This window comes from Watersipora subatra, chromosome 4 (genome assembly GCF_963576615.1).
Source record: "Watersipora subatra chromosome 4, tzWatSuba1.1, whole genome shotgun sequence".
In the NCBI taxonomy this organism is placed as follows: domain Eukaryota; kingdom Metazoa; phylum Bryozoa; class Gymnolaemata; order Cheilostomatida; family Watersiporidae; genus Watersipora; species Watersipora subatra.
Genome location: NC_088711.1, coordinates 5555183 through 5573398, shown reverse-complemented (window position 1 = coordinate 5573398; position 18216 = coordinate 5555183). Strand labels below are relative to the sequence as shown.

At 37.0% G+C, this 18216-nt stretch overlaps 1 protein-coding gene across 1 annotated transcript; it reads right to left on the bottom strand.

The window, feature by feature from the left end:
- Positions 1-1304: 1304 nt before the first annotated feature.
- Positions 1305-10714, bottom strand: LOC137394466 (GMP reductase 2-like). Its single transcript, XM_068081190.1, has 7 exons — positions 10511-10714; positions 8554-8673; positions 7313-7396; positions 4644-4817; positions 3752-3940; positions 2618-2801; positions 1305-1949 (listed from the first exon to the last, which is right to left on the bottom strand). The coding sequence occupies exons 1-7, from the start codon at positions 10595-10597 to the stop codon at positions 1732-1734; spliced, it is 1056 nt and encodes a 351-aa protein (XP_067937291.1). The 5' UTR covers positions 10598-10714; the 3' UTR covers positions 1305-1731.
- Positions 10715-18216: the final 7502 nt, after the last annotated feature.

The window sequence follows — 18216 nt, the reverse complement described above, 5'->3', positions numbered from 1 at the left end:
CACAGCTACGCCTACAACAAAACAGAACTGCTACTGCAGCTGCTAGAAAAGCAGAAACTGCTGAACAAACACAGCTACGTCGAGAACAAGCCAGAATAGATGCTGCAACCGCTAGAAGTGCAAAGACTGCTGAGCCGACTCAAACGGCTCAGAGCAGCTGCTGCAGCTGCCAGACGTGCAGAAACCACTGAGCAGATGCAGCGGCGACAAGAACACTAGCTACAGCAGCTACTCAGTCAGCTGTACATTGCCTACTCAAGAGTAGGCACAAGCTGAAAACTGTTTGTTCATACACCCAACAGAAAAACAAAAAAATGTTGTCTATCTGCAAGTATTGCGTTGAATTAACATTGTGTTATTGTTATGCTTGCATTAAATTAATGTTATGTTATTGTTGTCATGCTGTGCTTCATGTTCTGCTATACCTACATATTATCCAAATGCAGCATTTTCTAAAATATCTTTCAGTATATACATGCATATATTTTCATGCATTCGTTTTCCTTATTGTAGCTCATAAAAAGGCTATCATGTTGGCGTTGTTTTATTATTGTAAAGTGCTAATGCTGTATCTGCCTTGACATCATACTCTCTGTGGTGTTATACATGTACATTTTGCTGATAGTAAATTTTATTAGCACAACCACATTACTGTTGCACTGTTTGTATATACCGTGTCAAAACACAGGCTATACATGAAGAACTGGTGAGCCATGATCAGTGTTTTAAGCATTTAGGAGTCTCCATTCAATAAATGATGGAAATAGCAAAATATTTTGTAGAATTTCTCAAAACATGCAAAAATTTTTAATACTGCCAGTTTGAAGAACTTCAGTTTGCCTAGCAATGTCAATGTCATTATCAGTTCTCTGTACAAAAGTAGGACAACTCCGATTTGAGTGGTTCGAGACTGATGCATTGTAGACTAGCTGTCAAATACATTGCAGATTTGCATTGTTATCCCCAAAATTATTGACATGTATGACTGCATATGTATATGCAGTCTGATCAGGGCAACAATTTCAGCAGACTGCATATTTGGAGTTGTTTTACAGTATGAAAGACAACTCTCAATAAACCTCTTGCTGTATGTGAATCTGTTTTTGTGGACGAGTAATGCAGCTAGTATATATATAATTTATATGTATAAATTATATATATATGGCATCCTGTCATATTCATCAACTCTAGAATAACTAGAATAGCTCCTCAAGTAGAATAGCAACTCCTAAAAATCTGCTGGCAATTCACTTGTTGAAGATAAGACAAAATTTTTGAAAAAATAACCATTACGCAATTAATACTATCATTTTGTTGACTATATTGTGCAGTTTGAACAGAACAGCCCAAGAATAAAAGATAACAATCGTGCATTAGAAACTGAAACAACATTTTAGAAGTCAGGGACCAAAGATAGCACCAAACAAAAATATCTTTAAAAAGTTCTACAAACTAAAATCAATAGATCTCCAGATAGAATTTAAAGAGGTGGATTGTCGATACAAGATGGATGAAAAAACCAAGCAGCATCGTTGCCACACAGAAGACAATCACGAGAGCACACAAGGTAAAACATGGTAGTACCAAACAAGGTTCAAACAGTACTGGCCCATTGCTATGCTTAAAATTCATACTTGATGGTGTAATTTCTGAGCATGCAGTAAATCAGTAGTTATATATTGATTAGCACTAAAGACTAATTCAAACACGTGTCCATTGATTGGTAAAAACCTAGTTTCCTACGTTGAAGGCGGAGTAGACATCATTGATTTGTTGGTTGACTCTGATGAACGTAGTCCTGCCAGAGAGCTCACCAAGTTTGCTTGCACCAACATATGTGCAGGTTGAACGAACACCTCCTAGTATGTCCCTAACAGTATCAGCCACATCTCCTCTGTAGGCAATTTGAACCGTTTTACCTTCAGATGCTCTGTACTCAGCTACAGCACCTAACAGACAAAATACATTGATCTCCAAGCATCTAGGAGTAGATCATAACATGTGGTATTTGTAGGACATGTACAGAGTAGACCTCTGAGTGTTGCTGTGCTTGTAATGATTTACTATAGGTAGATGTTCCAACACAATCAGAGAATACACGATTATTGTCTTTGATATAGCAGCTAACTAGATGATTGCCATTCGTTGGAGTATAAAAATTATACATCTTATTCCTGAGCTCGATGTTAAGATCATAACTACTGAGCTCATTAGTAAGATGATAAAAAAGTTTTCCATGAAAAAGTGGTGTTGCAGTTTAAAAAAGAGGCATTCATGCTGTTGTTCCTTCACAATAAACTTTCAATTACATTTTCAGAATTATACATGGTAAGGGATTAAGTGGATTAAGGCTGATGAGCTCTGAATGTGGTAAGTTGATGACAAGAAAGCTCGCCGAACAATCACTAGGCTTGTCTGCAACAATATTGTCATATCAAGCAACTAGAAGACTCCGTAATCTGCTACAGTCTAGAGGCATCACCAGCAAAATATGTCTAGCATAGCAGCTCTTTGAGATGCTTAATGTATAACTCAACAGCTCCATACACGTAGAGTACATTAGGTCAGTGTCTTTCATAGAGTAAACTGCAACAGTAGATTGGATATGCATTCTCACCAACATGCTTCTTCATGGCTGTAGAGGAGCTCATTCCATAGAAAAGTTTGAATTTCTTTCCATTCTGTTCAATGAGATCTCCCCCCGACTCGGTGTGACCGGCAAGCATCCCTCCCAGCATGACAAAGTCTGCTCCAGCCCCAAATGCCTTTGACACATCTCCCGGACAAGTACATCCTCCATCCTGCCAGCACAGAATAACTTAACAACCGTGATTGTTATACCGAGCACAAGGGATGCTTAATACTACTTCAATTCATATTTCCAGTTTTGTATTTAGATATATTACTAGATATATTACTTATGGGTAAAATGAGGTAAATTGTAACTGTTACTTCATCAGAAAGCAAATCATAAAATTATTGGCTATTATGTTATATGCAGCTCAGCTACGTACAAAGCCAGCTAGTAGTAGATTAGAGCTAGTAAAGTAGATTACAACGCAATGTTAATTTTCTTTCACACTATAATACTACGACAAAAAAGTGTAAGTTGCCATTTCCAGCTAGCTTATAAAACACTGTCTTGTGGGAATTAAGAATTATATACGTAATAGCCATGCTACAGTTAGCCGCTGTTTCACAACTAAACCTCTACATATTAGCACTGAGACCTACATGTAGTATGTATGTCAAAACCATCATATGTTGGATCAAATATTCTCATAAGAATATACCGTAATTCATCGTTAAAGGTTACAGTACATGAAGGTACCAAAATGGACCAGTAGACCCCCAAAGAGGACTCGGATCAAAATAGCATAATTAGCTTTCCCAGAAATTTTATATGATATCCTTATGTTTGCTTTTACCTAAACATCTGCAGTTTCACTTCTATAAGCGAGCAGATAAACTTTGTGTTTTTTATATAGAATATCAGATAAAAATGTTGATGGATTTTCAGTGGTTCCGTCATTCACGCAGCTACTTAGCTCCCTAACAGTTGAAATAACTTTTTGAATAAAAGAAAAACATACCAAATCTAATTACATGTACATGCTATTAGTTGATATCAGCTCAACGATTTTCATCACGATGTGGATATTGTATATAGCTGAACTACTATAAAATACCTACATACGTACAACAGCTAAGTTTTGTTAGCATGTAACTCACTGACATTATAATAACTCACCGACATTATGTGGCCACCTAGACCATGCGCTGCCTCTGCACACTCGATAACAGCGCTGAGCTGAGGGTAGCCAACTCCTGTTTTCTTCCTTGTGGTGCAGACACTTCCTGGACCAATGCCTACTTTAATAATGTCAGCTCCTGATAATATCAGTTCCTCCACCATTTCCCCAGTTACCACATTTCCAGCCTATGGATCAACATTGTGTTTAAATGGATATCAACAGGCAGATGAATATGAGCATATAACTTCAACAGGAATAGATCTCATCTCATAAGATTTTTAACCATTCAAAATTAGTTCAGTGAACCATTGAGCCTGGCAAACTCATGACAATTCATTTTACAAAACTACTGTGATTTTATGTTCAGTATGACTGGCGATACACATACATAACATGAATAAGTATAAGAATCGGCATGCCTCATGTTCCATGCGTGTGACATGAATGAGTATAAGCATTGGCATGCCTCGTGTTTTGTGTATGTGACATGGATGAGTTTAATAACTGGTATGCCTCATGTTTAACGCGTGTGACATACACTAGTATAAGAATTGGTATCAAAGAAAAGGATGTGCTGACACAAATATTATCAACTGAGATTGCATGTACAAGTGCATAGACACTGCGCCTTTCTCATACCATAAAAGTTGTGTCTGAATGTTACTAATAACAGATATCTACCCCAGCTCCTCTGAGCGATAATATATAAGAATGTTGAGTGACCTGACACTCCAATATATGCCTATTAGGAGATAAGTTGTGGCTAGCCAAGCTTTGAAAGTCTACCAACCATATCATAGGGCCTATGAGTCACTCGGCAATATCAGCAATGGTGATGTCTATGAAGAAAACGCTACAATTATAGAAGACACAAAAACGTCAGCTCACCATAATGGTGTGCTCCGCAAACTGGTCTCTCACTCGCTTGACAAACTCCACAAAATGCTCCGAGTAACCGTTGGCAACATCGAGGCAGATGAACTCTATTTCAGGAATAGCCCCGAGTATTTGTTTCAGCTTTGCCAGATCCCCCTCTCCGGTGCCCGAGCTAACAGCTATATGCTGCAAAATGATCACTAATAGTTATAGGCTGACTTTCAGAAGACTCTGATGATAGTAACAGTACATTTGCAGCGTTACTACGTATCACCAATATCAATCACTTATATTTTCTACACCTATTGTAGCTTTGAATAACTCTTATTAAAAGCTGACTCGCAACAAAATTCACTTTACAATTATTTGGTATCAAAAGGTTCACCATGTCTTACTCTGCTGTGTTGTAGGTGCAAAGTATGCGTAAATGTGGTTACAAGCTTCTAAAAGCTAAAAAACGAACAGTTAATCGCAGCCATTATGAAAACACCGTAGGTCGGAATCCCTTTATTTTGATGACATACTCAACTTGATGTGGTTATTGTTTTGACAGGGGATGTTATTATGTGAAATAAAAGGATCAATATAAAACGTCTCGTAACACCAGTTTATGACAAACACTTCGGGTTCTACCGGACAACCCTTATCAAATATACATGTAGATGCTCGCCACCTTACAGTTTTGTTTCAGCTTGGTCCAATCATCTAGTAGTGATCTGATCATGTGACCCATACTTCCTGCCAAATAGCGCGAACAATTTCTGCAGCATTTTTTGACTATCACAAGTTACTAACAGGTTTGTCATGTTTATCAGAGGATGATATGCACTCCTTCGAGCTAAGATTAAAAAATTAAACCAATTTTTACGGTAGGTTTTGAGATATTAGTGCTCAACGTGACAGCATTACAATGATGATGAAATAGAAGCGTGAGAACAATAGACATGGTTTTATTGAATGCGTGAAATATATTTGTGAAAATAATTCGACGAATGAGGTTGCATGAAAGTGTAAACAGAATCACATCATGTTCAATTAAGTCCCATTTGAGCCATTTTGGAGCAAGATTACAACCTACGACCTTTTCGCGATGGCTGCGATTAACTGTTCATTTTTGAGCTTGTAATCACATATCCACATATTTTGCTCTTACAACACAGTAGAGTAAAACATGGTGAGCTTTTTGATACCAAAAATTTGCAGGCCTAATGTGAATTTTGTTGCAAGTCTACTTTAAAAAAATGGAATCATGTTGATTGAACACCTGATGAGCTCCATGAACTTGTTAAAGTTTCATGAGAAAATGTATGAGGGATTAGACACAGTCCACCATCTTATTGGTTCAAAAATATTATAAGACTCAAAAGCTAATTTTCCACTAACAAATAATTCCATGATGTGGATACTTGTAAATGGTTTTTAGTAGAAACCATGAACAAATTAGTACTTATTGAATGGAGTTGCAGTAGCAGTGCTAGTCAAAGGTGCAAACATCTTTCTCACAAGCTAGAAACAACGTGACTACTGAAACAAGTGAAGTTTCATAGACGCATACAGTTAGCACAGTGGAACCTTGGTTCTCGAATGCTTCGGTTCTCGACCAACTTGGTTTTCGACCAAAAATCTGAAATTCGTTCGTCTCGGATCTCGACCATAAATTTGGTTCTCGACCAAACTGAAGCATGCGCATTTGAACTAAACGTTCGGAACAGCTCCGGAAACAGCATGTTTATACTTTGTAATGAGTCACTTTCGGGAGGTTATCAAACAAAGGGAGAAGTTTCGCGTCATAAATTTTTTACCAAAAAAAGGAGCCATCTGGAAGGACGTCGCTTCTACAAAAAAGATTTTCTAGGGACACAACTCCTCCAGTCGAGTTACCCTAAATTGCTTTGGAGGAGGATTCTTCTTCAAAAATGTGAAGTAAACTTGCCATTGCTGTTTCTACTTTCTTTTTCACACGAATTTGATTTAACTGATCTGTTGCATTTTTTTGCTGTTTCATTATCACTTTCTGCGATTTTTGGTATTATATCGTAATCTTTAATGTTTTCGATGTTTTAAGAGCAAAGCATACGAAATGTTTACTTTTTGTTTTCTTTTTTCATCATCATAGATAGAAAACCTTTTATCAAAATTAAACACGATCTACAGTATATCTACCAGTTTTTATTTATAGTTTGCAGTATACAGTACAGTTTATGGTGGAAAATATTAAAAAAGACTTTACAAAAGTTGTTAAATCGACTTTGAACGGATTAAAATTTACATACATTATTTCTAATGGGAAAACTTGTTTCGGATCTCGAACAACTTGGTTTTCGAACAACCTTCTGGAATGGACGGTGTTCGAGAACTGTGGTTCCACTTGTAGAAACAAAATGTCTGTGCTAGCTAAAATTATAAGTGAGCTGTGAGATTAGTAAAAACAGATGATGTTCTCCTTACACCACAATTGAAATTACTGACCGCTGACTCCTGTTTGTACTTAATGATCAGCATGAGAGTTCAATCTTTCTATTCTGTAGCAAAAAAATCAGCAACTAGAAGCCGAACCAAAAAGATAGGCAGTAGATATGCTGAGCACTGAGAAACAATGTCAGAGCTGTTGAGTCCAACTCTTTATTAGACCTTCAAGAATGACGAGGTCTGTATACCATAACCAAAAGTAGCTTACATACCTTAACGGCCTCGGGATTTGCTTTACAGAAAGCCACCCATTCCTCAACTGTATAGTGCTTGTGGATTGTGGTAAAAAGGCTGAACTGTAAATCAACCAGATATTACAGCCTGATATATAAAGAAAGAGAAAGTTACAGCGGCTACTCTATGGCATGGCTAGGGAAGACAACTCTAAATGAAATAATGATAGTTACCAGGGCCAGCAGTGCTATCAATGAGTAGCAGATTAAGTTTACTAAGCAATAACTCGTGTAAAAATTAGCAGGATACAATAGCAATTTTATCCAAGGTTTGTCTGTTTTGTATCTTAGTTAAGTGATAGACCTGACACTCAACTGCTTCCAACCTCAGGATCAACTTATTTCATTTACTAAGACTTATCATAGTTAAACTTACTCAAAACTAAACATTCTTTGTAAAAACGGTGCAATTCGCAAATCCGTTTTTGCTGACTTGTTAAAAAATGTACTCCCTGTAGGTTTATCTGGACCAGAATACAAAAACAGTTTTATAAGCAGTTTATTAAAATGATTGACATGTTTTGGTTAGAATTATAGGTTTGTTCCTGTTATTATTTGGCTTGACTCATCTGTTGCCATAGTTTTAGGCTAACAGTATGTTTTTTTCCCATATTAAATTATTATAGCAAATGTTACCTAGTCATGACTACAAGCACTTTTCTGCTAGTATACAAAGGTTGAAAAATAAAAATTAAGTTCTGCATTCTAATTGGCCAATTTTATACAATTAAATTTATAAGTATATAGCTTTATTATAGCAACAGATCTTTTCAAAATAAACAATATTGGTACTCATACATACATTAATAAAAGTTTCAAGGAAATTACTTTTTGTATTTTTATAAAAAATGCAAAAAATGTAAAAATAAGTTTATTGCTTGTTCAGATTGTTGAGATATTTGACTAAATTTGAGGTTTTAAAACTTGAGATCGTTTGTGACAACCGAAATTCGCCACGATACAAATGGCAACAATAATAGCAGATTCAATAGCAGATGCACACCTTAATACTCAGAGGAATTGTGGGGTAAATGATAGATTGCATGATACACATTTGCTAAGATGAATGCTTTCATTGTGGAATCCAACCTCGAGTGCAAAAAACTCAAAATCCTGTTATATTGAGCCAAAATCCTGTTCCAAGATGAAAATGATGATGCTAGTCGGCAACCCATTCTTTTCCGACGTAAATAATTCAGTATTGAGTTATTGCGGATCACCTGAGACAAGGTCTTTGCCATCTCGAATGTCCCTGTACTATCCATATTGGCGGCAACAATCGGAACTCCATTGTAGACTTTTTTAGAATTTCTAAATGTTATTTGACAATTGAGATCAACCTGCAATCAGTTATAAACCTAAGTAGACAAAATATTTTGTGAGACTACATAAAACAGAATTTGTTATCCTTAAACGTCTGCTCACTCTACTGATAGTATAAGCTTGTTGAATGGAGCAAGAAAAGCAGCCGCAATAAAGCAGGCGTGCGTGAATATATAGGAGTACGAAAGCAGCTGCTGTAGAGGTACTCCTAGAGAGCCAATAAAGGGTAGTATAGATGTAGTAAAATAGTAGAAAAATAGTAGTAGAATAAAATAGTAGAAAAATGTAGTAAAATAGTAGTAAAATTTGTTAGTACACATACTTTACATGGACCGTACATACCTTGCAGTCATAGGCTAAAAGAAAAGTACAGTGTATACTATATCAGTTAGATTGAGGACTGCTATTACTCAAGCAGAACGGTTCGATTACTAATGAGGCAAAAGTTCAACAAGAGCCTGAAATGTGTGTGTTCAACATATTAATGACAATTTTAGGTCGGCGATGAGTACAATTCCAATGTATGTAAAATTTGTTTACTCATAAAACATCCCTGGCTTTGATTATTTTAAATACTTCACAATAGATCAAGCTTTATTAATGAGAATCAAAATTTTTATTGTAAAATAACCAAATATTGCAATCAATCTAATTCAGGTGAAACAAATACAATAAAGCTATTGTATTTTATTCATCCAAATTTATCTGACTACTGCTATTCCGAAAAATATACACTTTTCTGAATAGCAGTGGTCAGATGGGCGGATGGTATAGATTCATGTCATTTCTTAATGAGATCTTCTAGTTTTTTTACTTATTTTATTCAAAACTTAGTATGACTTAATGTGTTCATACTAAGTGATTACTAGTTATAGGTGGAAGTCAATGCTGTATTGAAATCCCATGAACAACTATTTGTCATCTTAAAATTTGTATGCAAAAAATTCAGGAGCAGTAGGCTATAACGAAGATAGGCTCAACAAATGGAACGGCAACAGCAAAAAAGACAGTTGAAGCATTAATTGTATTACAATATGGGATCGTAACCATAATAAAAGCAATAGGTTAAAACAAAGGTCTCTCTATGAAGAGAAACTGAGCAATTGCACAGACTTCAAGATACATTTGCATATTGTTCAAATTGCCAAAATCATATTGATCACCATATTACTTTTAAGATTTGAGTTACTGAGTATTGTTTGAAATGATTATGAGCGTGAAGAAAAAAACTATTGTAATAATAACTCAAATTTCTGAAATTTTTGAGGATAAAAAGGTTACAAAAAAGTGCCAACTGACCCATCCCTTCACAACCTGCTTTTATATTCGGGTTACCTTGCATTTCACAATTTTATGTGACTGCTCCATAGTTTGCCGTAACGTATTGCTTTAATTACGTTAGATTTGCTATACGTTACTATTGTATGCTTTAAATATTACCTCTGTAACGAAGTTACACTAGTAACTATGACCCGAATTTGGGTGGTGCTGTCTGAACTTGTAACAGTGATTTATTAAGCGCACTGAAGTTTATTAGTTTTTGCCTAAAACATAATTGTTCATATGGTCAGCGAGATTAATGATTAAGTTTACTAAAACGAATAGGTAATAAAATATTTGTCATTATAGCCCACTATTTAATCAAACGAAAAAATATTGATTCACTTGATTACTGACTGATCCCTGATATCTCTTATGATATCAATGAAAACATAAAAATAACAATGTTAATACGGGACACAAAGCACGAGCAATCGTCCACATTGAACAACTTCTTGCGCTACAAGCTCGGTTAACATTGCAGACGTCCCAGGAGTACACAATTAAATAACCGGTGAAGATAATTGAACTTACATCAGCTCTGCTTTTTAACGTACTTCTTTTTGGACGAAATAGTACGTCACGAAAATCTAGTTTTACATCATTATCTATTCGGGGCATTGTTCACAGTTATTTCTAAACCATAAATAGGAAAATACACAGGATAGTGAAAAAATCAAGACTCTCTATACGAGTCTAAGCGATTTATGGGACGAAATCGTTTAGCACCCGCAACTGCATTCATGTCATTGACATCAAATAACATTGCAGATTATTGATTACTACTGTACGTATGTTTTTATATCTACGTTCATTATAACTAGGCCAGGCAATGTCAAGGTTTCAAGCTTGATTTACGGTAGATGGTGAAAGAAAAACAACAGAATCGCCACACTTTTATATAAGCTGTTTGGCTCAAATCGTCAGAGAAAAGTAGCGGCTAATAGTCCATATTACGAAATTACGATAATTAGTACTCATATTAATTCGGTTGGCTTCGTTCGACCGAATGGAAAAAGAGAGTTTATTAATTTATAAACTCTATAATTTATTTACCGCTACTACACATATTAATTCAGTTCGCTTCGTACGACCGAAATTCGTACGATTATACTGCTCATATTTGGGAGTTATCTGTGATTCAATATATCGAGAAGACAACTCATACTATTAGCATATCAGTATTTATCGTCCATCCCACGATGAATAGCAGGTTACGTATTATAATAGAGGCGTGTACTAACCGGAGATTCCCGTTAATGCGCCCTAGCGGTGAAAAAACCACAGAATAGACACGCCCTTATATAAAAGTAGCGGCTAATAGTCGGAAAAGTACGGTACTCTATAAAGCGGACAGACAGATGGGAGACAGATACACAACGATTGCCGTTTATATAGTAGATAATCATATACGTAATCATTTATATATCATAATATAATATCTAATTGCCGAGGCCTACTCAACATATATTTTGAAATTTTGGATTATTAAACCACTGAATTATACTACCCTTGTAATGGCCAAGGTAATTTATCTGCGTAACAATTTGAGCGCCATCTTGGTCCATGCTACATAATCACGCTCTTTTTTATAGTAACCTAGCAACATTGTACAACATTTAATCTCAATGAGCTTGTGGGCGCCTTTATCCATCTCCAATCTTAACCAACCTATATATCAAAGTCAAGATAAAGATCTACATAATCATTCAACCTATATATCAAAGTCAAGCTAGCTAAAGATTTACAGATTCTAGGCTATAAGTTTTTGTTGTAGACGGCTATTGGCATGATTAAAATTGACTAAAATCTTGCAACCTACATTGCTTTGTTCGAAAAGTGGTTGGATTGGCCTCGAGCCTAGATTAGCTTTAGCTATTGCGCCAGTAGGTTCCAACACTCAAAATATCTAGATTTGTGTTATATTTATATGTGTTATTTGTTGATATAGACCAAAAAGCAAACTATAAATTTTAACTGCAGTATTCTTGACCACAAAATTTATTTGTGATTTAAAAAATAAATGATCTATGCATAAAAAATTAATGAGCCAGATGCTTTGATGATCCTAATATAACGTCTAATAGCATTATAGTATATATAAATTATATAATAGATTAATCTACTATATGCCTGCAAACTGTACAATTTGTATGGATATATATATAAAGAAGTTTTACAAATAAATAATAGCTTAAACCGGCTATAGACAATTTATGTCACAGCGACATAACAGTTCACTGTCCTCTAAATAATATGTTTTTTGTAGCATTATGTCTGATGCTCACTTTATGTAAATCTAGGTTTCTACAGTTGGCAAAGTGGTGCTGTCTTAAATCAAAATATGTTTCAACCACTAAAGCTAGTAGTGAAAAGTGATGATTATCAATTACTACAGAAGTGCCAGTACAATGTTGGTTTAATTCAAATATATCATAGCGGGCAATCTCTTTTTTTACACACTTCAGAATCTTGAGATATTTCAAACATTGATTTGCTGATGTAGCTGCTTTCAGATACTTTTCGGTGCAAAGGATAGTTGTTACAACACCATCAGAAGGAGAAATCAAGCTGCCGTTGTTCTTAACTCTTAACAGAACATGAATATCATCATACTTGCTAACTTCCTTAGACTGAATTAGGGAGAGTCTACATGGCTCACAACGCAACTTTTTAAGCAGTTTTCTGACAAGCCAACCGGATAAATATACAGCAATGTTACCAAGAACAGGATGTGGTGTAATGTTTAGCATTCCTTCGGGAAGCATAGTTTGTCTGTCAATAATATCTTCAACATAATCCTCACTACCAACAGTTGGTGGCAGATAGGTAGTAGAAGCTTGTAACAATGCAGTGTCATTCATAGATCTGACATTACCAGTAGCTCCTGGTGTAACACCAAATTTAATCTTGTAACCAAGCGCCTAAAGATATGCTGCAACTGTTCTACTGATGGGTTGTTGTTCCAGCCTCCTAAAATAGTAACAGTTATCTTTTGTTGCAATTGGAAATAAAATGGGAACGGTGCTAAAATATGGACTGAATAATAACGATTTTTAAAAGAAAATTGTTAGGCAGTTAAGGTATCAGCCAAAATGTCCCCATTACAATCAAACATACCAAGAAAATAGATTTATAGTCTAGCACTATCATGGTGTCTAGCAATATATGAATTGATTATATTTAGATTTTGGCGCCCATTATCTTGAAGCTTGGTGATATCATTTTTTGTATCATCCTTGATTTAGCCCACTTGATCTATTTTGCTTGAAAGCAGCGTGGGGTCTGAAAAGCTATATCCAGCAGGTGAAATCACATACTGCAAAGCATAATATGTGTGTTTTCAGCTATACTTGTATGAGATGAATTAACAAGCACTGTACTACATACCACACCTCTGCACAGCATTAAAGAAAAACTCCAGATTTGACTGTATTTGACCAGTGTTATTGATCGTAGACTCATTGAAGTGGGCACTACATAGAGTGGCATTTTTGCTGGGGACCTCCTGCCGCCTGGAAACAGTCCACCAAGTATGCCATCTTTCTGGCTCTTTCTCTTTACTCGGAAACCTGATGATAAGAAAACTAGGTAATCAAATTATTAAAAAAAGATACAGATTAGGATTTGTGGTCTTATAGTCAGTTATAACTAGGGAAAACATTTATTGACAAAAAAAACTGAAGGATCAACTTTCAACCTTTTAGAAAAATGTACCTTTGATGCTCAGGATGTTTTTTTGTGTTTTAAAACATTCTTATCAACTAACAGAGGTTTACTTTATTGAGAAAAACTTGCTCTAGTGATAATGATAAGGATTGCAGTTACTAACAATGTTTGTTCCATGTAACTGGCACTCCTGATCTATGAGAACAGTGACTGTTGTTATTTGAATTTAGCAGCACCAGTACTGACCTACTTTGTCTCCAACACCAGCCAAGATGAATCAACCAGCAGTACAAATTAATTCTAGTAAAAACAGTCAATGATAGAGATGTGTAAAATAATAAAAATTAGGTAAAGGCTCACTAAAGGCTGGCTGTGAGTAGTAACAGAAGCAAGCTACTAACCAGCTATTTGCAAGCTACTACTAACCAGTTGCTAACAAGCTACTACTAACCAGCTACTAGCAAGCTTATAACCGGCTACTACTAAAAGCTACTAGCAAGATACCAACCCGCTACTACTAACAAGCTACTACTAACCAGCTGTTAGCAAGCTACTACTAACCAGTTGCTAGCAAGCAACTACTAACCAGCTACAACAAGCTTCTAACCAACTGCTAGCAAGCTACTAACCAGCTGCTGGCAAGCTACTAAACAGCTACTACTAGCAAGCTTCTTCTAAACAGCCACTGCTGTACTAGTGCTACTAATGCAGGAATAAAACGCTCAACTCACCTGCGAAATGATATATCATTAACCCTCAGTGTTTCAGGGTTGTCGTAGTGGTAGCAATTAATGGCAAAACACTGATTTCCAGCAGATAAATGAGTTTTTTCTTGGGATAACTGTCATCCGCCATTTCACTAATTACAGCCGGAAGCCCATGTAGCCGTAATCAAGATGGCGCTCAAATTGTTGCACGGAAGTTCGTTGGTTTAGATAGGCCCATGCCATTCCAGGGGTAGTATAATTCAGTGATTCAAACTACAGTATGTAGCGATAAGCATAGCCACGAATAGTGGTGCGCGCCCCTAATATTATATGAATACATTTATAAAATTACGGTAGTTTAAATAATAGCGTTTATTAGGATGAATGTCGCTTTCAAGTTTAAGCTACTAAAGGTTTTGAGGATGCAGAGAGGATAGTCTGTATCCTTCCAAACGACAGCAGCTTGAAGTTGGATACACACTATTCTTCAAGCTAATTATAGATTCAATACCATACTCGCTGTCCTTTATTAGCTTTATTATCATTTAGATGATTATATATATATGTATATATATATATAGGACAGATGGTGCAGTTGGATAAAGTATCGTGACAGTGATCATTAGGTCCTAGGTTCAAACCCCAACAACTGCACCCTTCTGGTGGTCCTTAGACAAGACCCTTGCTTGTATGTCTACAACCTCTATGATGAGTGCAATAACCAAAGCCATGCCGGCTCAGACGTCGCCAGGTCAAACAAGGTCCGCACTGCCAGTATCTGAACCAGGACAAGGCAGTGAAAAATGGGCTACTGGTTCAAAACTGATGAAATGGACTCAAACTGATAACATGAACCTCATGCAGTGCTACTTTATGAGTGAACCTTAAACGTGAGGCTACATGGGATAAACATGCGCCCTGAATTACCGCTAAGCAACTTGTAGCTCAGAGGAGTAACATAATCAAGCGGCACCTCATATTGGAACTAGAGGTAGATGAAATTAGGTAACAGTTTACCCAAGTAACCTCGACCAACTAGGAGTGCATATCAACACACACAGTCACACATACACAATCTTGTGTTGACTCATAAGCTGAAAAGGACATGCACTTTGACCTTGACCCAAGGATGAACGAGCTTGCGGAAAATATCATCAACAAGTTGCCGGCTGCTAATGATTATGGAAGCAGGGTACCACTACGGAGAGCTAGCAAGGCCATACCTAAGAAGCTGTTAGAAGATATTAACTTGGCACTGGAGTCGATCTCAACTAGATCGATCAGTGAGACTAATGCCCTAATCTACAGTACGGCAACCGTCGTCTTGGAGGAGATGGGTATTAAGCCACTGTCAACAAGGCTTCAAGCCATTCCATCTTGGCAGCTGAGGCTACAAAATAAAATCAAGTTCTTGCGCAAAAACGTTAGTAGGCTCAGTGAGAGATCTGAGAGATCTAACCACAGTTTGGATTGTCCAGAAAGGGAAGCCACAGTAGGAGCTCTAAAATCTGCCAAACAGCAGTTAGTAGCACTCTCGGCACACTGAAGCGGTACACCAAAGAGCGGGATAACAAGAGAATGAACAAACTGTTCATCAATAATCCATCTAGAGTGTATTCCCAGTTCAAAGGTGAACTGCGGAGGCCAATGTCAGATCCTCCCCGATCCAGCACCTCAAAGTTCTGGGAGGACATCTGGGAGAAAGAGACTACTCATAACACCACTGCAAATGGGCTGAAGAGGCTTAAAGAGAGTCACCAACACACTGTGGCTCAGCAAAGGCTCACCATCAGCAAAGTGGACATCAAGTGCAGAGTATGAAGAACTGGGGAGCACCTGGCCATGACATGATTCAAGCCTTCTGGTTGAAGAAATTGACATCACTTCATACTAGAATGGCTAAGCAGATGGAATGCCTAATAGAAGAAGGCGACCATCCGGAATGGCTGACCAAAGGACGAACTGTACTTCTGATGAAAGATCCAAAGCAGGGACCGATTCCCAAAAACTGTCGACCAATAACGTGCTTGCCCACTACCTGGAAACTGCTTTCAGGAATAGTTGCAGACAAACTGGAAGAGCACATGAGTCACTACCTATATGACCAGTGCTCAGAAAGAAACTGGGCGCAACACCCGAGGAGCCAAACATCAGTTACTGGTGGATCGGACGGTCTGTCAAGACAGCAGGAGAAAGCATACCAATCTTGCCATGGCTTGGATTGACTACAAAAAGACCTATGACTCAATTCCCCATAGTTGGACAATTAAGTGCCTCAGTATGTACAAAGTTCACCTTGCTCTTGTGGCATTCATCAGGATGTCAATGACCAAATGGAAGACGGAACTGGAGGCTAATGGCAAAAAGCTGGCGAGTGTAAAAATTAAGCAAGGCATCTATCAAGGTGACTCTTTATTACCGCTGCTCTTCTGCATATGCCTAAACCCCCTAAGCAATATGCTGGAGAAGACTCAATATGGGTACCAGTTTAACAGTGGCACCAAGATAAACCACCTCTTCTACATGGATACATCAAGCTGTACGCTAACAAAGAAAGGGACATTGATTTGCTAATACACCTCACTCAGGTATACAGCAAGGACATCGGAATGACCTTCGGTATTGAGAAATGTGAAAGGCTAATTCTTACGAAAGACCATTCTATGGTCACAAATGGCCTAAGAATGCCAAATGGTACAATCAAAGATATAGAAGAAGGGTACAAGTATTTGGGGATCATGCCATGGGGACAAAGCCATTACCGAATACAAACGCCTTCAGCAGGTCCTACGGAGCCTGCTCAATGTCAGGAATCAAGTCATGGCCATAAATACCTACGCACTGCCAGTAATAAGATATCCAATAGGTATAATAAAGTGGACTGAGGAAGCCATCAAGGAAACAAATATAGCAACTCGTAAACTGCTGACCATGCATGAAGCACTCCATCCAAAATCTGATACTACTAGATTGTATCTCGATAGGAAAGATGGCGATAGGGGACTCAAAAGTGTGATGCAGACGGTGAAAGAGGAAGAACAAAGCATCAAAGCCTATGTAGCCTCTATGGCCACTTCAGACAAGTTGCTAGCTGAATTTCAATCGGCTACTCTGACAATGGAGCTTCGCTAGAGGTGGAACGAGACAGGTTTTTTAAGCTCGAGACGAGACTCGAGACACTGTCTTGTAAAAATTCGAGACTCGAGACACGAGACAGTAAAATAATGAGCATTTGGTGATGATTTTACTACACAAGTACTAGCTACTTGGTATATATAAAATTAATAAAACTCTTTTTAAATTGAATTTTCACCTGGTGTAAACGATTTAAATACAACATTTTAATAGTGATATGCATGTAGTTTTTGTAAACAAAAGTGACACAAACAGCTCTAAAATACCGAAGTTATATATTCTAAGAATTTTGAGCTTGATTGATCATAATTATTATAAACATATTGCTTTGTACATGTATATTTTTACCATCTATTGAATAGTTCTTACTTTTTAATGTAATGTGTAATGAAACCGATAGCCGTCACTCTACAAAGAAATGCCGCAACTAAAAGAACACACGATAACACTTTCATTCTTATCGTTTCATTAAAGTTTGCTTTGTGTATTAGCTGTAGTATGTGAATTATATTTAAATTGTACTCATGAAATTATATTAATTACTGTATACATGTATATTCTTACATTGAGCTAACAAAACGTCATTGTTAACCGAGCACGGACTATGGTCGACACAGCCTTTCGTTCGTTTCTCCGTGTCCGGGCAAGTTTTACCCGCGATTGGTAGTATATACGTAAAAGAGGCCCGAATTTTATGAAGGGCAGTTGGTGTTTAGACACGATACGATA

Coding starts and splice junctions, on each gene's coding strand:
- LOC137394466 (XM_068081190.1), bottom strand. CDS start 10,597: ATGCCCCGAATAGATAATGATGTAAAACTAGATTTTCGTGACGTACTA. Junction 4,818..7,312: donor CAAATCCCGAGGCCGTTAAG/GTATGTAAGCTA, acceptor ATCATTTTGCAG/CATATAGCTGTTAGCTCGGG. Junction 1,950..2,617: donor AGCCATGAAGAAGCATGTTG/GTGAGAATGCAT, acceptor TTTGTCTGTTAG/GTGCTGTAGCTGAGTACAGA.